This window comes from Hetaerina americana, unplaced genomic scaffold, assembly GCF_022747635.1.
Source record: "Hetaerina americana unplaced genomic scaffold, ioHetAmer1.1.p SCAF_26, whole genome shotgun sequence".
NCBI classification, from domain to species: domain Eukaryota; kingdom Metazoa; phylum Arthropoda; class Insecta; order Odonata; family Calopterygidae; genus Hetaerina; species Hetaerina americana.
The window spans coordinates 5,535,344-5,554,298 of NW_027286830.1; the positions used below are offsets into that span (position 1 = coordinate 5,535,344).

At 36.9% G+C, this 18,955-nt stretch overlaps 2 protein-coding genes across 4 annotated transcripts in view; one reads left to right on the forward strand and one right to left on the reverse strand.

Moving 5' to 3' along the window:
• LOC139689602 (apoptotic chromatin condensation inducer in the nucleus-like) overlaps nucleotides 1-12,693 on the reverse strand; it is a 28,179-nt gene extending 15,486 nt beyond the window's left edge. For 2 of the 3 annotated variants that reach the window (XR_011701339.1, XM_071586767.1), the window contains exons 1-5: nucleotides 12,580-12,693; nucleotides 11,850-12,374; nucleotides 11,591-11,757; nucleotides 1,376-2,713; nucleotides 287-440 (exon numbers count right to left, since the gene is read on the reverse strand). Coding sequence is in view for 2 of the 3 variants with exons in the window: in XM_071586767.1 (XP_071442868.1) it covers nucleotides 287-440; nucleotides 1,376-2,713; nucleotides 11,591-11,757; nucleotides 11,850-12,326 (2,136 nt within the window). In the remaining variant the exon portion in view is untranslated. The remainder of the gene's footprint in view (nucleotides 1-286; nucleotides 441-1,375; nucleotides 2,714-11,590; nucleotides 11,758-11,849; nucleotides 12,375-12,579) is intronic. The other variant, XM_071586768.1, reaches the window with a different exon arrangement.
• A 76-nt stretch (nucleotides 12,694-12,769) lies between these two features.
• LOC139689623 (uncharacterized) overlaps nucleotides 12,770-18,955 on the forward strand; it is a 40,234-nt gene continuing 34,048 nt past the window's right edge. The window contains exons 1-3 of the mRNA XM_071586793.1: nucleotides 12,770-13,556; nucleotides 13,859-13,964; nucleotides 14,043-14,273. Of these exons, the coding sequence (XP_071442894.1) occupies nucleotides 13,386-13,556; nucleotides 13,859-13,964; nucleotides 14,043-14,273 (508 nt within the window). The 5' untranslated portion in view covers nucleotides 12,770-13,385. The remainder of the gene's footprint in view (nucleotides 13,557-13,858; nucleotides 13,965-14,042; nucleotides 14,274-18,955) is intronic.

An 18,955-nucleotide genomic window follows, 5' to 3' on the forward strand; every position in this document is an offset into this window, starting at 1 on the left:
CATAGAATTCATCATATATGCCAAGTGGCAAAGCAAAGAGATATCTTGAGAAATAACACAGGAGGTGGTTGACAGTAGAATATAAGTAAGCTGGAAAATTGAGCATTTTAGATAAAACAGGAAAGGAAATTTGTATTATTTACACAGAATACCTGAATTGTACTAATGACTGTTTACAAGCACCATTTTGACTAAATAGATCAAATTTAAGATAAAATTATTCCATAGAACAACAACAATTATCTGGAATTCAGAGAAATACTATAGAGAATAAATGCTTACTTACCTCTTTGTCGTTTGGTGAGGTCGCTGCCACTTCCGTGTCTTCTTTTTCCATTTTTTCATCTGTTTCAGTCCTAATAATACTAGCATTACTTTGCTGTTCCTTTTCTTCAGTTTCTTTGTCTTTCATTGAAGATGAACTAGTTGCCCTAATTAGCCTAAATACAATAAATTAAATTCAGTGAGCACATCTACCTCAATTTTTACAATTTCCTAATATTAATACAATACATTAACAGGATGATAAATATTTACATAAATAAGATTAATATTGATTGAAGGGGAGGACAAAAATATAATTATAATTATTTTGACAGATACTAAGAGTTTCCCAACAATGCATTTTTGTTTGCACTTTTTAATTTCTCATTTTTTATTAGCATTTTCACCTATTTGCTAATAACTCACACAAGCTAACTACTTCATTTGCAATTTTTCATTGAACTACATATGATTAACAATACTAATCACAATCAAACACTTACATAAATACAAAGCTAAAATCCAGCACAACATGAAATAAACTTACTCTAGAGTTTCTTAAATATGTTTCATTTACTTCAAAAATATGATTAAATATGCAGAGTTCCTTGTAGAGCAAGCATGCAGACTACTATTCTAGCTACATCTCCTAATTCTGGAGTAATATGGGTGGATTTGATGAAAAGAGAATACTTTTTATCCTTTGCCCCAGTGAATCATCAACAATGGACTATTAATAATGGTAATGAATTGTCATACACCCTTATGCTCACTAAGATCAATCAGCAACACAATCCAAAAGCAGGGCTTAAGCAATGACTTAAACACAACAACCGAAATTGGTGATTACATGCACAATATAAGTGCTCAAGTGCCTCTCTGAACTAACAACCAATTTTGGCTGCTGGACAAATGTACAAATGACTGGGCTATCCCAAACTTAACCTCAAGGCATTGGTAGATTTACACGAATGTTATACACTGAAATTGTGTGACAAGTACACCATTGGGGGATCATTGAAGACGAGCAAGAAAAAATCCACTTATAAAACAAGACCACTCTGGGTCTTAAGAAAAAATAATGCAAGTAAATAAGACAAAGAGTTCTTACTTGGGCCTTTTGAGGGTCACTCTCTTTGGCTGAGGCTGTTCCGGAGCTGCCACTGTCACCTGCTGCCTCTCAATATTGCCACTACTGCTCTCCTCACCACCACTCTGGCTTCTCTTCCTCCTGCCCCTCCTTTTCTGACTGTGGCTATCTTCATCTTTATCCTCTTCCTGCCTCAGCCTTGATCTGTTTATCCTGCTGATCCTCTCCCCACTGCTTCCCTTATGATGAGACTCCCCTTCCCTCCTTTGTACATCTGCTGCCTCGTCTCCGTCATTCTGCCACTGGTGATCACTTTTCTTGTCCCCTTCTCCATCCTTATCCTTAGAGACATCAACTTCAATGGTCTTGGAAGTAGAGACATCGTTAACAGGAGAGCTTTCATCTCCTTTGACGTCCTTGTCATTACATTCTTCCATCTCCACCTCCATTTCCTCGGCTGCCTCCTCTTTGACACCACCTACAGGCACCTCCACATTACCCTCTGCCACCTCCATCCCTTCACCCTCAACTTTTTTAGCATCTCCAACTTCGTTACTTGTACTTACCTGGTCATTTCCAACTTCTTTCACCTCCTCCTCTTCCTCTCTTCTTTCTTCCTTTAACTTTGTCGCATCATCCCCACCCACATCCTCACACAATGTCCTCTCCTCTTCATCTGAAACTCTCTCCTCTTGCACAGGTGGAGTGGATGTGCCAGTTGTTTCTTTGAAAGATGAGCAGTCTTCCACCTTCACTTCCTCTGCTACCGACAAGACTGTATTTCCCTCACTCGAGACCTGTTCAACATAGTCTGTTTTCTCAACTACTGGAGTGTTGTCACTTTCTTTTTCCTGTGAAGTCTCAACTGTTGAAGAGTCTGTTACTTCATTAGTCTGAGAAGATACCTCTTCCTCAATTTCTTTTGTAATATTACTATTATCAGGAATGACTTTTTCAATCATATCCTTGTCCTCACTCTCAGGACTCACTTCATTCACTTCAGTGACTGGTTCTGCCATTTCTGTGCTTAATAACTGTTCACTGTCTGCCTCAACCACTTTGGTTTCAACCACTTCCATTGACATTACCTCTGATTTAACCACTTCTGCTTCAACTGTCTCTGATTCTGCCTCATCCACTGACTCCACCTCTGGCTTATTTACCTCTGCTTCTACTGTTTGTGATTGAATTGCCTCAGAAGGCTCACTATCCTGATCAACTTCTTTCTCCTCAGCTTCTTCAGAAATACTCTCTACCTTAAACACCTCACCAGCAGATCCTCCTTCTGCTGCTTTGCTTTCAACCCTCTTAGCTTCAACTTTCTCAGTTTCGTAACCTCCACTACTATTTCTGCTCAGCCTAATCAGAAGAAATTGAAAAGAAGCAAGATGAAATTACACACAAAGAAAGTCTGGTAAAGAAGTAAGAATGTGAACTTCCCAATAAAAAACTACTGCAAAAACATTTAGATTCTAATTAATACTTAGAGAAAGATTCATACTTCAGTAAAAGGAAGTTATACTTAATTAAATTTAAAAAATATTTTATTACAGAGAAATATGGATTTCTGAATAGACAACCACTCCTTTAACATATACTTTGCATTTTAATTGTAGTTTTCAGGTGCTTCTCTATCTAAAATACTGTGCTTGTAGGATGAAATATTAGATACTTTTTTATTGGTGGATCTATCATCAATTTATGACCATGTGTTCTTGAATGGACGAAAGATACAAAATTCTTCCAAATTCAGCCGCATCATTTGTCAGCATATACAATTTAAAATTACTATTATAGGTAAAATAAACTCTTGATAATCCAAGCTGATGGATGCATGATAAATCAGGGATAATTGAAATACATAAATATCTGAAACATGGAAAATATGTTCGTGATATAAATGGATTTATACAGAGACTCTCCATTTTGATTCTTTGCAATAACTGTAATTTCCCATCAATAACATGCACCTTATGTATAAAGCACACCCAGAACTTCATAGTTATCATGAATTTGTATAGATACCATGTGCCCAGGGCTTCATAGTTATCTTGAACATGTATAGATGCCACGCATCTGTATTTACATATATATGTGCACGTAAAAATTATATAGTGTTGTAAAAATACGTCTATATCAGACGTATGTATGTAAAAATAATCGGTTTCAATTTTTTCAATTTTCATTACATAATGCGCATCATTTTTTCGATCGTCTGAACATTTTTGTACAAAAATCTCACGCATTATTGTTGGGAAAATATGGTAATTATTTTTTTCAGTTTTCAGTCATTTTTAATAAGGTGGAATTATAGTTTTACAATAACACAAAACTATCATCAGGAACGTATTCCTAATCACGTAGAGAGCAAAATAACAAATTACTGGTGAAGGACGAATATTGACAAGGGATTGCTAATTCGGATCCAAACTCATCATATGACACTGATTATAAAAATGCAGTGTAGACAGTTAAACACTTATTTGTTGCTGAGTAAGGCCAATTATTTGCCCACCTTAAAGGAGAATATGGAATTCCCAGGGCTAATGAATTCAAGGGAAATGATAATGGTTAAGTGCAGATAATTCAAAAATGTTAAAATCGAACCATTAAATGTAATTGACTTTTTTTTTTAGATCAAAATTAAAAACTTGAGGGAAAGCTGAGGCATTTCAAATTATTTTTTTTAATTTGATTATTTTTATAATTGTACTTTCATTAAGATATTGTGGTGCTGGGAAGAGAGAATAACATTGATAATCTGCAAAATACATAACTCACACATGGATAATTGAAAGTTAACTGTAATTAAAATTACTAGGACCATTGACCTCCCATGTAGTAATTTTAGTTATTTACACCAGGCTTTGGAAAGAAAACAATTTCACTCCTCTATTATGTATCAAAATGAATGTCTAACTAGGGGCATGATTTGAGAAACAGGAGTTCAGCCTACTAACCTAACCCATTGAAATCATCACAGCTAATGTTTTGGAAGTAAATATTTTAACATCATCTATTTTACAATGCAACAATTTCAGATTGTAAAAATCATTATCCTTGACTGGGTTTCGAACCTGGATCCCACGATAGCTTAACTGGCCAAAGCACTTGGCCGGGCCAGGGTAAAAATCATTAACCTTTACCAGGATTCGAACCTGGATCGCAGAATGATCGATTTTTACACTCTGAAATTATTCCATTGAAATGCACATTAAGTGGATGACTCCGTTAAAAGTTTCTGTCGCAGCATTTCAGGCAGTTTTTGGAAATCATCTTTTATATCATTCCATAAGTTTTTCTATGCTACATAATCGAATCACATAAGATAGAATAAAAAGGAACAAACTATTTATATTTGACAACTGCTGTCTTTTTGTCTACCAACATTATGATATCAACTATTACATAACCATTGTCCAATATTATTAAAAAAGGCATTTACCTGTTATTTATTCAACATATTAGACCCAGATAATAATTTTTAAGTATCCTTGATCATTGTTAAGCTTACAGGAGGGAATGGATGGGTAAACCTTTGTTTAATTTCTTCCTCTCAAAAAGGATTACCCTTGATTTCCCCCCTCATAATCTAGCAAATATAGGGTGAGCTTGTTCTATAAAAATCCATAGCTTAACTAATGGCTTGAAAAGATATAGGTAAAAGATATAAGAAAGGGCATAATCGAGGGTGAAGTCACATATATTTAAAAAATTACTTCAATTGATAAATTCAGTCATGTCCTCTCAGTGGGTTTACTCGTAGTCTTCTCAAACTCTTAATGATATGTCATCGACAAAATGTGCCATGTTTAGAGTTTAACAATTTAATTTGATTTTCATTCCCCATTTGCACCAGTTGCTCAAGCAGCAATGTATTGTCAAGTCTCTGATTAGCAAACTTGGAAAAAAACCTCTTTGTAACCACTTTCCATGACAATCTCAATTATCTACCTAGTTATATCAGTACAGACAATCAAGCATTACAACTTGTCACAGAGAAAAAGCATTCGTAAAAGTAAAGTAAGGGATGGGATACAAACATTACCATTAGGGTAATTTCAAAACCAAAAAAAGTGTGAGCAAATGGGGCATCAAACCGCATAGCCCTCTCCCATAATTATACAGGATGTTTTAAGAGGAAATTGCAACACTACATGAAGCGATAGGAAAACTGATTTTGAATTTTTTTTCCATGGAACATATGCTCAGAAATCTTTAATTATGGAGGAATGGTAATGCAAGCATTTTTATAGGAACATTTTGTCATTTACGCACAGATACTTTATTTTTAAAAAACATTCTTGGAGATAGACAGTAGGAAGTAAATTGAGGAGAAAGAGATGATCTACCAGTTCAGGTTTTCACAACGTTTTGATGTGTGAAACTTTTGGACAATTTTTATCTAAAAGGAAATCAGGGCATCCTCAGTTAAGGAAAGCAGCTGTGTAAAGTGTCTAGAAATTTATCAAAGGAGTTAAGTTTGTTACTGAATCAGTGATGGTGGATGGAGAGGAAGGAAGAGGGTGTTTAACGCACAAAGGATAGAAAAAAGGGGATGAGAATATTAAGAATCACTGACTAGTACCAAATTGTTTGCTTATCTTTCTAAAATATTGGAGTCCCTAATAAGGGACAGGCTTATGAAATCCATCATTAAAAATAAAAATTTTATGTATGGAACAACTTGGGTTGCAGGAGGGAAAAGGTACCAGATGGTCTTGCAAGTTTTCTAAAAAAGATAATGACTTCTTGGGACTCGAAGAAATACCCTGTTGGTGTATTCAATGATCTTTCACGTGCATTTAATACTGTGGACCATGAAATCTTCTAAGTTTATGTGAATATAATGGGATCAGGGTATTTGCCCATAAATACGTTAAACCATATTTAAAGGACAGGAAACAGATGGTAGAGGTTTCTGGTATTGAGTGTCACAACATTATAAATCACTTATCACCCGTAAAAACAATAAGTGCCAGGAAACCACAAGGTAGCATTCTTAAGACATTATTATGAAGATGAAAATGAATGCATACATGCTTGTAGAGCACAAACGAAATGACCTTCAGAAGCATGCCAGATGGCACATGGAAGTAACATTCCCCTTCAACAATCATGCACAGGTTTGAGGTCATTGCGTTCATCCGGTGTATTTCGAGAAGCAAAAGTATGGAGCCGTGTTCTAGTGCTATGTCAACGCGAGTCAAACAGCATTCTGCTATCGAATTTTTAACTGCTAAAAAATTGACTCCTACTGAGGTTCATCATTGTTTAAAGACTGTTTATGGTTACAATGCTGTTGATAGGTCTACTGTAAATCGATAGGTAGTAAAATTTCTTGGTTGCCAGCCTGGAAAAGCCATAATTGTTGATGAAACCTTTTGACTGTCTTGGGATGCTCACAGAGTTTATGTGACCGATTTTCTGGAACGAGGGGCAACAGTAAATTCTTCTCAGAATCTACAGACTAAAATACTTCTGACATTGAGTTTGTCTTGTTAAAGGCAGCCTGGTGCTAATAATCTTGCGAACAGATAACGCTCATCCACAACCCTCATGCGCAAGTGGAGAGGCTCTGCGAAACCTGAAATTTGAACTGATTCCACACCCTCCTTATTTTGCCAATCTTGGGCCTTGCGATTTTTATTTTTTTCATAAACTCAAAAGACACCTCAAGGGTAATCATTACACCTCGAACAATGAGGTGAAGGCAGCGGTCAAGTCCTGGATTTGAGAAAAGTGGGAAGAGTTTTTCAGTGATGGAATGAAAAACTTGTAACACGTTGGGGGGAAATGTGTTAGACTTAACTGGGACCATGTTGAAAAATAAATCCTTGCTTTTGAAACGTAAGAGTTGTACTTTAATGTACTTTTTGCCTGACCTTGCTATTGGTTTTTGTTGGTGCTCTACAAGCATGTGTGCATTACTTTTCAGCCTAACCTTGTATTTCTACTATATATCAATGATTTGCCTAGATATAGTTAGAATAAAATATAATTCTGTACGTAGATGATACTACTTTGGCAATGAGCCACAAGGACCATACCTTGTTGCAAGCTAAGCTTGATAGCTCATTATTACTCTTGGAAAAATGGTTTAACATTAGCAAACTCTGTAAATGTACCAAAATCAAATTATAGTCAATTTAAAAAAAGAAGGGAAGAGCCTCAGACCTCTGCTTAAAAGGCCAACCCATAGAAATGGTACAAAGTACCAAATATGTAAGTTTGTGTATTGATGAGTCCTTAAACTGGGGGATTCATACCAATGGCCTATGTTCAACTTTGACAAAAAGTAGATATTTTCTATGAAATCTTACAAATATTGTAGATTTAAATATACTAAAAATGTTTACTGGGGCAACTTTCAGTCACATATGAGCTAGGGAATCATTTTCTGGGATTCACCTGGCTTCGATAGAATTTTTAATGCAAAAAAAATGAATTACGTATGGAGCAAAAATACCCCCATGACCAACTTATAAAAATTTTATAAAACTGAAAATTCCAACTTTACCTCATATCTATATTTATTATTCACATATATACAAGGTCTACTATAAAAGTAGTGTGCATTCTATTGCAAAAATAGATTTTGTAATTGTACTTGTAAAAATGTTTAAATGATTCAGAATACTCTCCCCCTGCATCAATACACTTGCGGAGACATGTCTTCCATGCCTGGAAGGCACCCTGAAACTCCTCAATACGAATGTCTCTCAGGAACATTGTAACATGCTTCTGGATGTTTTCCACAGTCTCTCAATGCTTTCCTTTCAGCTCTCTGTTCAGTCAGGGAAACAAAAAACCCTCAACCACACGACCCAACGTTTCAATCTTTTGAGCACCTCTAGGTTGGCTTAGTTGAAAGTTTCTCCTTGCAGTACAAACTCAAAATGGTGATTGCTTGGACTTCGAAGGAGACAATGAGCATTGTTTTGATGCAAGATAAGCTCATTCATGCTTTCTTGGGGCGATTTGGGATGATTTTGCAAGCCACTCCCAGCTCTGCCTTTTCGATTCTGGGTCGTACTTCAACATCCAAGATTCGTCTCCGGCTACAACATATTTAAGAAAGTCCGGCTTATTTTGAATCACGACCAAAAATTCTTGACAGGGCGATACTAGAAGTGCTTTTTGGTCTTCCATCAACAATTTCGGCACAAGCTTCATGCAGCGTGTGCTGAAATTGTTGACAGAAGACCAGAAGAGTTGGTCCGCAACCTCTTCCCAGCCCTCCTTGAATGCCTTGTGCCGCCTCTCCGACTGTAATCTTGAAATGCAGTCATCCTTGAAAGCCTCTTTAAGCATCTGGAATTTTTGGGTGGCATTCTTTTCCAGCTGTATGGAGCAAATTGGCAACATGGGAAAGGCAGACCCCCACCACATTTCCCAATAGGTTTTACTGTGCTGCCATGGATAGTTGTGTCACAATAAAATCATCCGCATTACTTACATAATTGACCATGTATGTTAAGGATAGTACGAAACAACAAATCACCAATGCACGAGTAGATGGGCATAATAATTGACAGAGTGCACATTTATTCTGCCACTTCTCTGCTATGCATAATAAGAGTCCCTTTCATGTGGCCATCAAATTGTTCAACTATCTGCCACTAGGCATAAAATCAGCTCCTCCAAGGGAATCCTTTAAGAAATATCTCAAGCATTTTCTGATAGATAAACGCTATAATAGTGTGGAAGAGTTTCTGGAGTCTTAGGAAACCTGAAACAGCTGATTCTACATACTCTGACTTGTTATATTTTACTTTGTTAGGTCTTGGGACCAATAAATAACATTCCGCAGGGATGTTATCCCTACAGCCTTGATTTCAATTCCCATGCTATCTAACAATCAAGTATGTCCCGTCCTAAGTTATCCACATACACATCCTCTTCCTACGTCTAAAAATCCTGGAAATGATATCTTTTCTGTATAGATCCACTATGTATTCTTTCCATCTCTCTTGAATCTTTCCTGATTCAATTAATTACAACCTGCCATACATTAAATAGAATGAAGAGTATTTCCTTATGTCCTTCCACTCTTCTTCCCCCGTGCTTCTTTCACCCTCTTACTTTCCTACCTCAGGATATTATTTGTCTCTCTATAGTATCTTCCTGATTCGGAGTTTATATTCTTCCATTTCTATCTCTCATCTTTCTAATCACCTCATCCTTTCTGATCGTCCTTATAATCCACAGTTTCCATGTCACTTTCTTATTTACAGTTCCTAAGGTTTTTTGGCAGCTTTTGATATCCTTCCTTTGGTATGTTCCCAATTTTCCTCTATAACACCAAGCTGTCTTTCCTCCAAATATTTTCTCTACAACCTGCTGATACTCTACTCAATCTAATTAATTCTCCAATATCCCAATTCCTAAACCATCTTCCTTGTTTTATCTTTTTGAATGGAACAATATAAATTTGGGAACTTTATAGCGACTAAATTATGATCAGAATTTGCATTTGCTTCCGGGAAACTGTGCAAATTGACCACACTTCCTAATTCTGTACCTAACCATAATATAACTCAACTGATACCTTCCTGTATCCTCAGTACTTTTCATGTGTAACCATGCCTTTTGTGGTGTCTAAATCAAGTGTTCGTGAAGATTAACCCATCTCCTGCAGAACTATAATTGCTTTCTCCCCACAGTTTACATGACCCTAAGCCATAGTCGCCCACCTCAATAATTCTTCCTTTGCCTACTGTCACAATCCAATCACCCATCACTATCAGATGTTTTTCTCCAAGCTACCACGATTATATCCTCTGATTGTATACCCAATCAACTTCTCCCTCCCAATGATTACCTAGTGGCATGTATGCCAGAAAAATGACCTAGCACATGTTTTGCTTTTCTTTCTACTAGTAATATTCTATTCATTGCTTTCTCTATGTTGACTATGCTTCTTCCTACTTTTTTGTTCAATAACATTGCCACCCCTCACAGAAGTTTTGACAATGACTGTGGTTGCAGCAGTCCTTCTCCCGCATCACGCAAGTAACAAGCAAAATTCTAGCTGGATAGAAATTCTTTTAAAAAAGGGTGACTAATGGGGCCTACCAAGTCTTTTCATGTACCATTTTGTGCTAAAATAATGTAAAAAACTTAATCTATTTACTGCGTATCTGTTGTGATCATTTACTTTTTATAGCTATCTGGCCTCTCTAGGACTTCATCCAAATTGATCATGCACAATTTACGAAATAATTACATCGTTGAAAATAAAGAGCAACCACAAAAACACAAAAAAGAAATTTTATTGTATGGTTTAATTTGATGAAAGGTCTACACATATGTTACCTGATCTAGACAGAAGAAGTTCTTCAGCAAATTCTGTTTTTAATAGAACATAAATTATTCATGATTTATCAATTGATCGATCGAGTCGATAATAAATAACCCAAAAATGTTTGACCAGCTTGGAATGAACCAACTTGAATCTTTAAATAATTCTGAAGAATAGCATGCAAAAAAGGCTGCAGCAACAAATGTTGATCTTGCCCATTAATCCCTGGTTAGGAAACCGTAAAATTATGGATTTCCCTTACTCATGTTTCAGGTAATTATCAAAATCGTTGTGTGATCATTGAAATATGTAAGTTAACGTGGTGCATTATTTTCCTTGTGAAAGCAACTTATAAACCATAACAAAAATCAAGAGTAACTTAAATATTTGGGGGTTATAACAGTAGACGTTCGATATAACCGACGACAGGCTACATTTATTGGGAGTATCCCCCAAGCAACAAATCTAACGAAAGATCCTGGGGTTGGAATAACTTCAATCTAAGCCCAGAACCTGTGCATCAGTCACACTTCTAGTTATTTCTATTATCTAGATATCACCAGTTGGCTTTGATTAGTTGTCAATTTTTGCACACAAAACTGGCAAGGCAACTGGACACGCAATATTCTAAAGCATAATCTAGCAAATACTAAATGAACATTAGAGAAAAGGAATCAAGTTTGCCTTAGTGGTATACCAATTAGTCCTAGCATATTGATCGATCACAAACGCGCTTATTATGAAAGAATTTTAACGTTCCAAAAGTTCTCACTTTTCACCGGGGGCCTAAACTTGACAAAATAATAATAATTCGTTCCAATTTGGTCTTCCGCCGGTTACGAGCGTAAGCGCTAGTCTACTGTACCCCCTCAAAGCATAAACGCACAGTATAATGGGTGCATTTCATAATTTGTTCCTTCGGATTCACTTACCTGAGCCTTATTTTGGGAATCGCCTTTCGGCTTTCATGTAAGCACTCTCTGGAAAGCTTTAACTTCTTGCGAGAATGACTCCTGGTTGCTCCTTCCTCCCCATCATTCCCTTCGTCTTGCGCCAATGTTTCTACGGGCAACACACCGCGCTTGTCTTCTGGGTCAATCTGGAATTAGGACATAAGAGACAATTTAAAACAAAATATGAAGTGCATCAATACTAAATGAAGTGGCAATGAAAACCGGCATACGCTCTTACTTTTGAAACACTTACTTTACCGGACTTCATTTCCCAATTCTGACTATCAGTTTTACAAGCACTAGGATCGTCAATTTCTCCCGATGCAACATCCTCGACCCCACTTGAAGACTTCAATCCTTTGCTCTTATCGTGATCTGAATCCACCGCTTGCTCATTGCCATCGTCTGCTTCAGCTACGACTGTATTACTTCTTTCTTCTTCGCAATCAACTCCTTCTTCTTCGTTTTGACTTTCCTCTTCTTCGCTCTCTTCTACTTTTTGCCTTCTTCCCCTGGTTGCATATCGCCTATTACCTCTGTCTTTGCTCTTACTTTGATTAGTTTCTTCTTCTGTAGTTCTACCTTCCTCCACGCCGGACCCGCCTTCATCATCGTCGTAGGTTTTTTTTCTCCTGGAGCTCGATCTTTTAGATCTCCTTTCGGAACTAGAATCTACTTTTGCTTCCTCTTTGACTTTCTTACTTTTCCTTCTCATTTTGCCAACAAAAACCACTCGATTGCGTCACACAATGTATCTCAGGAGCTGTAAAGTAACCAAAAATAAAAATTTTCTTATATAAATTCTGATCTCGAAATTTTGATATACGCCACAAAACAATGTCACACACTCGAAGCCTAAACTAAATATTAACTATCGCGAACAGAGAAATAATTCTCTCTAATGAATATTTTTGAAATTAATGTTTTTTAACAAATAAAGATGTAAATAAGAGAATTCAGACTAGTACCTATGACGGGTTGTTCGATATTTCTTCCAAGCTCAAGCGTTCAAATTTGCTCAAATACCGGAAGACATTTTGAACACGCTAAACGCGAGAATTCTTACTTGGCCATTCATTACTTTTTTTATCTAAAGAGGCGCTTGAATCGCTTGTTTATTATTCCTAATTTGTTGCTTGTATTGCTAATGATACAACATTCCCTTGATTACTCCAATGACATTAATCGACGTTGAGTTATGGTGTACTCATGATAATGCCGCAACGCATATAAAAACTATTTCATGACCACATTAAACTAATACGGTGTAAAACTGAGTTGCAACTTTTCAATATACATTTTCAATATACCTCAGCTACAACAAATATTTGTTGGCATTTATCTTCACAGGTCCCTCCACGTAACATAAATTGAGCATTTACGTGTTCCTCACGAAAGTATTAGCGATGAATTAGCTGTATTTAGAAAAGGATTTTCCCGACGTCCAAAAGATGTGGGATGTAATAGGTGATCGCTGTGAGATGTTTCTCTGAGTTAACAAAAATTGTGATTCATTAGACACAGGATTGTGTGGAGAGCAGTTAGCAACAAATCCATTACATGCAAGAAATTCAATAACACTGCGCTTGCGTGTAGACAAAACAAAAGAAGGGTTAGGTAGGAGGTTAGAAGAAGAGTATTTCCTGTTGGCGTCGTCAAGTGTAAATAAATATTGTTTTGGTACAAACGGTAAAAAAGGAAAATTGTTAGACGAAAAATTTAATGGGAATCATCAATAATTGTTTATTATTTTTGCTGTAAATAGACATTCAGTATGACATCTTATTCAACATCTGGTCCCAAACTCACAGTGAGAGATAGTTATGATGAAGATGAAATAAGTGATGACATAGATGATGAGGTATTTATTAGAGATGGGAGGAATGGCTTTAAAGTGGATGATGAAAGAGGAGCCAAAAGACCGTTGATGGCTCCTCGGAGAAAGGCAAGTTACTTATGACTCGTTCGTGAGATATTATGTAGTTACGGTGTTACCTATACATCCACCATTGCTCATTTATTCGTTGCTTATCACTTCGCCCTTAACTTAGGAAAATAGTTTATTTTAGCTCAGGCGTGGTCAATTGACTTCTAAATAGTCCTCAATGAATAGTCATCATTAGTATGTGGTACATGCCATTTCATCACTTTTCCCATCCACCAATTTAGTGTTAATAGCTTGTAAAGTGGGTCGCTTGATTCTTTTTTCTGAAATTTTGATTTACCATGTAAATACTTCTATTCCAGAGCCTGAAATCCACCCAAATGCACTCGGATGTTTGTAAAGGCCCTCCATGCAGAATCTTCTGTGCCCCATGCTGCTATGGAATTTTAGCCTTAGCAGTTCTTTTAGGTAAATTTGATGAATAGACAGCATTTAGTTAGTTAACATGCATAATAGCTCATTGGTCGTTTTTATCAAATATTTCAGGTGTTATAGTTCTTGTTGTATTCCTGGTAAATTCCTATCCATCTTCCTTGAATGACATTGCTCCATTCTGGAAAATGCCAAAAACAAACGTTGAGTACCTTCCTTGTACTGCTGTGGAAACTCAAGACATTTGGACCAAGTCTTTTCCCAAGTTGACCACAGAAAGTTCATTTAGACTTATGGATGTTAATAAAGATGGTATCTTAGATGTGATACTCGGGTATGGTACAGGTATGTTTGCTTTTATACTTTGTCTATCTAAACTTTAAATCTTGATTTTGTATGTTTTATTTTTTGCCCATTTTCACTTTCCAGGATCCTCTGGGTTTTGAGAATGGCATTTCTGTTTGTGGTTCTGCTTTTACTTTTTATTTAAAATGCTGTAAGTATATTGAGTTTGTTTATATCATTTAAGTTTTTCTCTCATCCTTATTAATTTTTGTAACCTAATTTATTTTATTAATGCATTAATGTCATGTGTATACTGTTAGTTTCTCAGCCATGCAATTGATGAGATATAGGTACCATATGGGCAGCCTAGGAATACATTAAACAAATTTAAATACAACCTCGTTGCATGTCTCAATCCTTGGAACGTCATACACCCTAGGTTTTCAGGTTTACTTACTAAATTTTTGAGTCTGGATTTCTGTTGAACGAAAAGCTAACAACTGATTTCCAAGTGTCATCTTGCAGACTATTTTCACTTTTTTTGGCTACACTCGTTTATATATATATATATATATATATATATATATATATATATATATATATATATATATATATATATATATATATATATGTATATTTATGTATGTATATATATATATGTATATATATGTAAATATATTTATATATATATATATATACATACACATATCTATATGCATATATATATATATATATATATATATATATATATATATATATATATATATATACACACATATCTATATGCATATATATACATATATATATATATTTTTTTTTTTAAGTAATCTACCGGTTAAGGTAGGTTTTTGGACTGACACAACTATCAAACAAATATTTTATTACTCCTACAAAACACAAAATCAATCATCCTACTCTATATCAGGTCCCTCTTCATCTCTGAGTACTTCCTTCCTCCCTTCATCCCGTCCAACAACCCTATCCTGTTCCTTCCCTTTCCTCTTTTGCCCAACATTCTACCCTCTATCACAGTCTTCAACATCCCACTGCCGGTCAACACCCCCTTCATCCACTTTTCCTGCCTCCATAGGATTGCTCCCAACAAACCCCTCTCTTCGCCCACCATACCAAGTACTTCCTCATTTGTTTTCTTCTCTGTCCATTTCACCTTCTCCATTCTTCTCCACACCCACATTTCAAAAGCCTCCAATCTACGTCTATCCTCCTGCTTCAATGACCACGTTTCCGCTCCGTACATAGCTACGCTCCATATCAAAGTTTTTACGAGTCTTTTCTTAACATCCTTACTCAAAGTCCCTGTCATCAACTCCCTCCTCCTTGTGAAAGCCTCTTTGCCTAGCGCAATTCTTCTCCTTACGTCCCTACTACTTTGACCGTGTTGGTCCAAAACACTACCGAGATACGTAAACTGATCTACCTGCTCTAGCTTTTGCCCTCCTATTTTAATGTTAAGCTTGGCCTTTTTCTTTCTAGAAAATCGCATAACCTTTGTTTTATTAATATTGATTTTCATCCCATACCTGTCGCCCTGAATTTCCAATTCACTAAGCAATGCTTGCAGCCCCTTGGCTGACTGACAAACTAAAGCTTGGTCATCAGCAAACCTAACTGATTTTACGAATTCCCCGCCCACTTTCATTCCTACCTCGAGTTCTTCCCATGCCTCTTTGATCATTTCTTCTGCGTACAGGTTGAACAGCAACGGTGATAATGGGCAACCCTGCCTTACACCCCTTCCTAACACTGCCCATCCTGACTCCCCGTTTCCCACCCTCACCTGAGCAGTCTGAGACATGTACAGGTTGCGGATTAGCCTCCTTTCCCTCCAATCTATTCCTATTTTCTGCAATATACTCATTAGTTTTTCCCAATTCACTCTATCAAACGCTTTTTCGAAATCTACGAAACAGGCAAATACCTCCTGGTTGTGTTCTATATTCCTCTCGATTAATAATCTCATTACTGCAATGGCATCACGCGTACCTCTCCCCTTCCTAAACCCAAACTGATCATCCCCTAAGTAATCATTTGCCCTACTCTCTATCCTTTTGTTTATGATCCTGAGAACAACCTTAGCTGCGTGGGATATCAAACTAATTGTCCTATAGTCCTCACATGATGTGGCCTTTACCTTTTTCGGAATAGGAACTAAAACTGATCTCACAAAGTCTTCCGGCCAGATTCCCTCCTCATAAATACTACGGATCAGCCCATATAGCCTCTTCCTCCCACATTTTCCCAAGCATTTCAAAAGTTCCACGGGAATGTTATCTACCCCCACGGCCTTATTTAGTTTCATCTCCCTTAATGCCCTTTCTATCTCATTGTCTAGTATTCCTGGACCTAAGCTATCTTCCTCTACGTCATGTTCCTTTTCAATGTCTAACTTTGTTGGTCTAAGCTCTTTACTATACAGTTCTTCTACATATTCCTTCCATCTCTCTTGGATCTTTCCTACGTCAACTATTACCTTACCGGCCTTATCTCTAACTGCTATCGTTGATCTCCCTTTCTTACTTCCCGATAAAGATTTAACTATGCAGTAAAGCGCACCGATTTCCCCCTTCCTCTGCAGACTTTCCATATTCTCGCACTGCGTCTTCCACCATGCTTCCTTTGCTTTATTTGTTGCCCGCCTCAATTTATTGTTCAATTCTTTGTACTTCATTTTGCCTAATTCTGTATTTATATTCTTCCATTTTCGCCGCTCATCCATTTTTGCAATCATCTCATCCGTGATCCATGGTTTACGAGTCCTTTTAGCGTTAACGGTTCCAATAGTGTCTTTTGCCGCTTTAGACAACCCTTTTTTGATACATTCCCATTTTTCTTCAATAGTACTTAGCTCTTTACCGTCCTCCATGATTTTCTCTACCGCCTGTTTGTATTCCTTTCTTTTCAACCCATTTAATGCTTCTACATTCCATTTTCTAACTCGCCGCCCCTGCCTTATCTTTTTAAAACGTACGCTACATTTCATAACAACTAAATTGTGGTCTGAGTCCGCATTCGCTCCCGGGAAGCTGTGGGAATTTATCACACTGTTCCTAAACCTGTGTCTAACCAGGATATAATCTAGCTGATATCTTCCCGAGTCACCTGGCATTTTCCATGTATACCTGCGTCTTTTGTGGTGTCTGAACCAAGTGTTGGTGATAACTAAGCCCTGTCTCCTGCAGAACTCAACTGCTTTCTCCCCGCGGTCATTCCTCGTGCCTAAACCGTAGTCCCCCACCTCATCACCATCTCTTCCTTCGCCTACTGTCGCATTCCAATCCCCCATCACTATCAAATGTTTCCCTGCAGGAACACATGCAATCATGTCCTCTAACTGATCGTATATCCTATCGACCTCTTCTTCCTTATGGTTGCTCGGTGGCATGTATACCTGGATAATAACTAAGTTCGTCGGTTCTGCTTTTATCTCCACTAGTAGTATTCTATCCGTTACCTGCTCTATGTTGACTACGCTTCTTCCTACCTCTTCATTTAATACTATGGCGACCCCTCGTTGGCTCTCTTCCCCACCGCTGTATATTATTCTATACTTATCACTCTAGTAATCCCCGCTATCTTTCCATCTCACCTCGCATAGACCTAAAATATCTATATTTCCCCTTTCCATCTCTCGCTTAACATTCTCCAATTTCCCCGTCCTCATCATTGTCCTAACATTCCACGTTCCTATTCTAACTAATTTGGTCTTATGTATATATATATATATATATATATATATATATATATATATATATATATATATATATATATATATAATATCTAGATGCAAGGATATATTAAAAGCCAAAAGGAGAAGGATCATTGCATTGGAGTATGAAATGAGAAGACAATAGTATTGGTTGGCATGATTTTTGAATAGTGTTGATGCAGATGATACGCGTACAAGATGCTAAATCAGCAGATATCGAATTGACTAGATATATTGAGGCTGGTGCAAAATCCCCAGAAGGCTGTAGATAAATAGGTAGTATATTTAGGGGTCGGATAGAGGATAGGTGGAAAGAGGGTATATTTAGGGGTCTAACAAATGGTCCTTCCGATAAGGGTGTGTGTGAGTAGTTGGTTGTTTTCAATATTGGAAAATCCAGAATGCTGGTGGGGGTACCTGTGAAGATACCCTGCACTTCGTCGAAAGCATGCCGGCCAAAAATGACATCAACCATCACTGAGCTATCCATCTAAAGGAAGTGATGGATATAAGTATTGTATAAGGATATTTTTGTTAGTGCATGTATCAACTCTGTAAACATACATACATTCCATACTTTGCCACTTTTATTGTTTGTGAACCACAAGCTATGATTTTTTTCAGTTATGGTTCAAACCCTTAAAAATTATTTATTTATGCATTGCTGATGAACCATATTTTGTCGCCGTTGCTTAGTTATGGCAATGGTTTGATTGCGCCAACCACACTTCTGGTCTGAACCATCTCCAAACCACTTAACTAAACAAATTTCCGTTCCATTTTAAAACCTTGAGTTAAACTCAGGGAATTTAGGTAAAAGCTCAGAACTAGTCAGTATTTGGTACATTTTATGCAGGAAACTTCTCTACCTGTCTTCCTGATGTATGTTCAAGAGAGACTTTTAATTTGCACCTAGGTATCTTATGCTCTTGTTCATGGCCATTTCCCCACATTACTCTCCATCAAGATTGAGAGCCTGTATTGAAATTTCATGTATTGAGTCAGGTGGGTCATG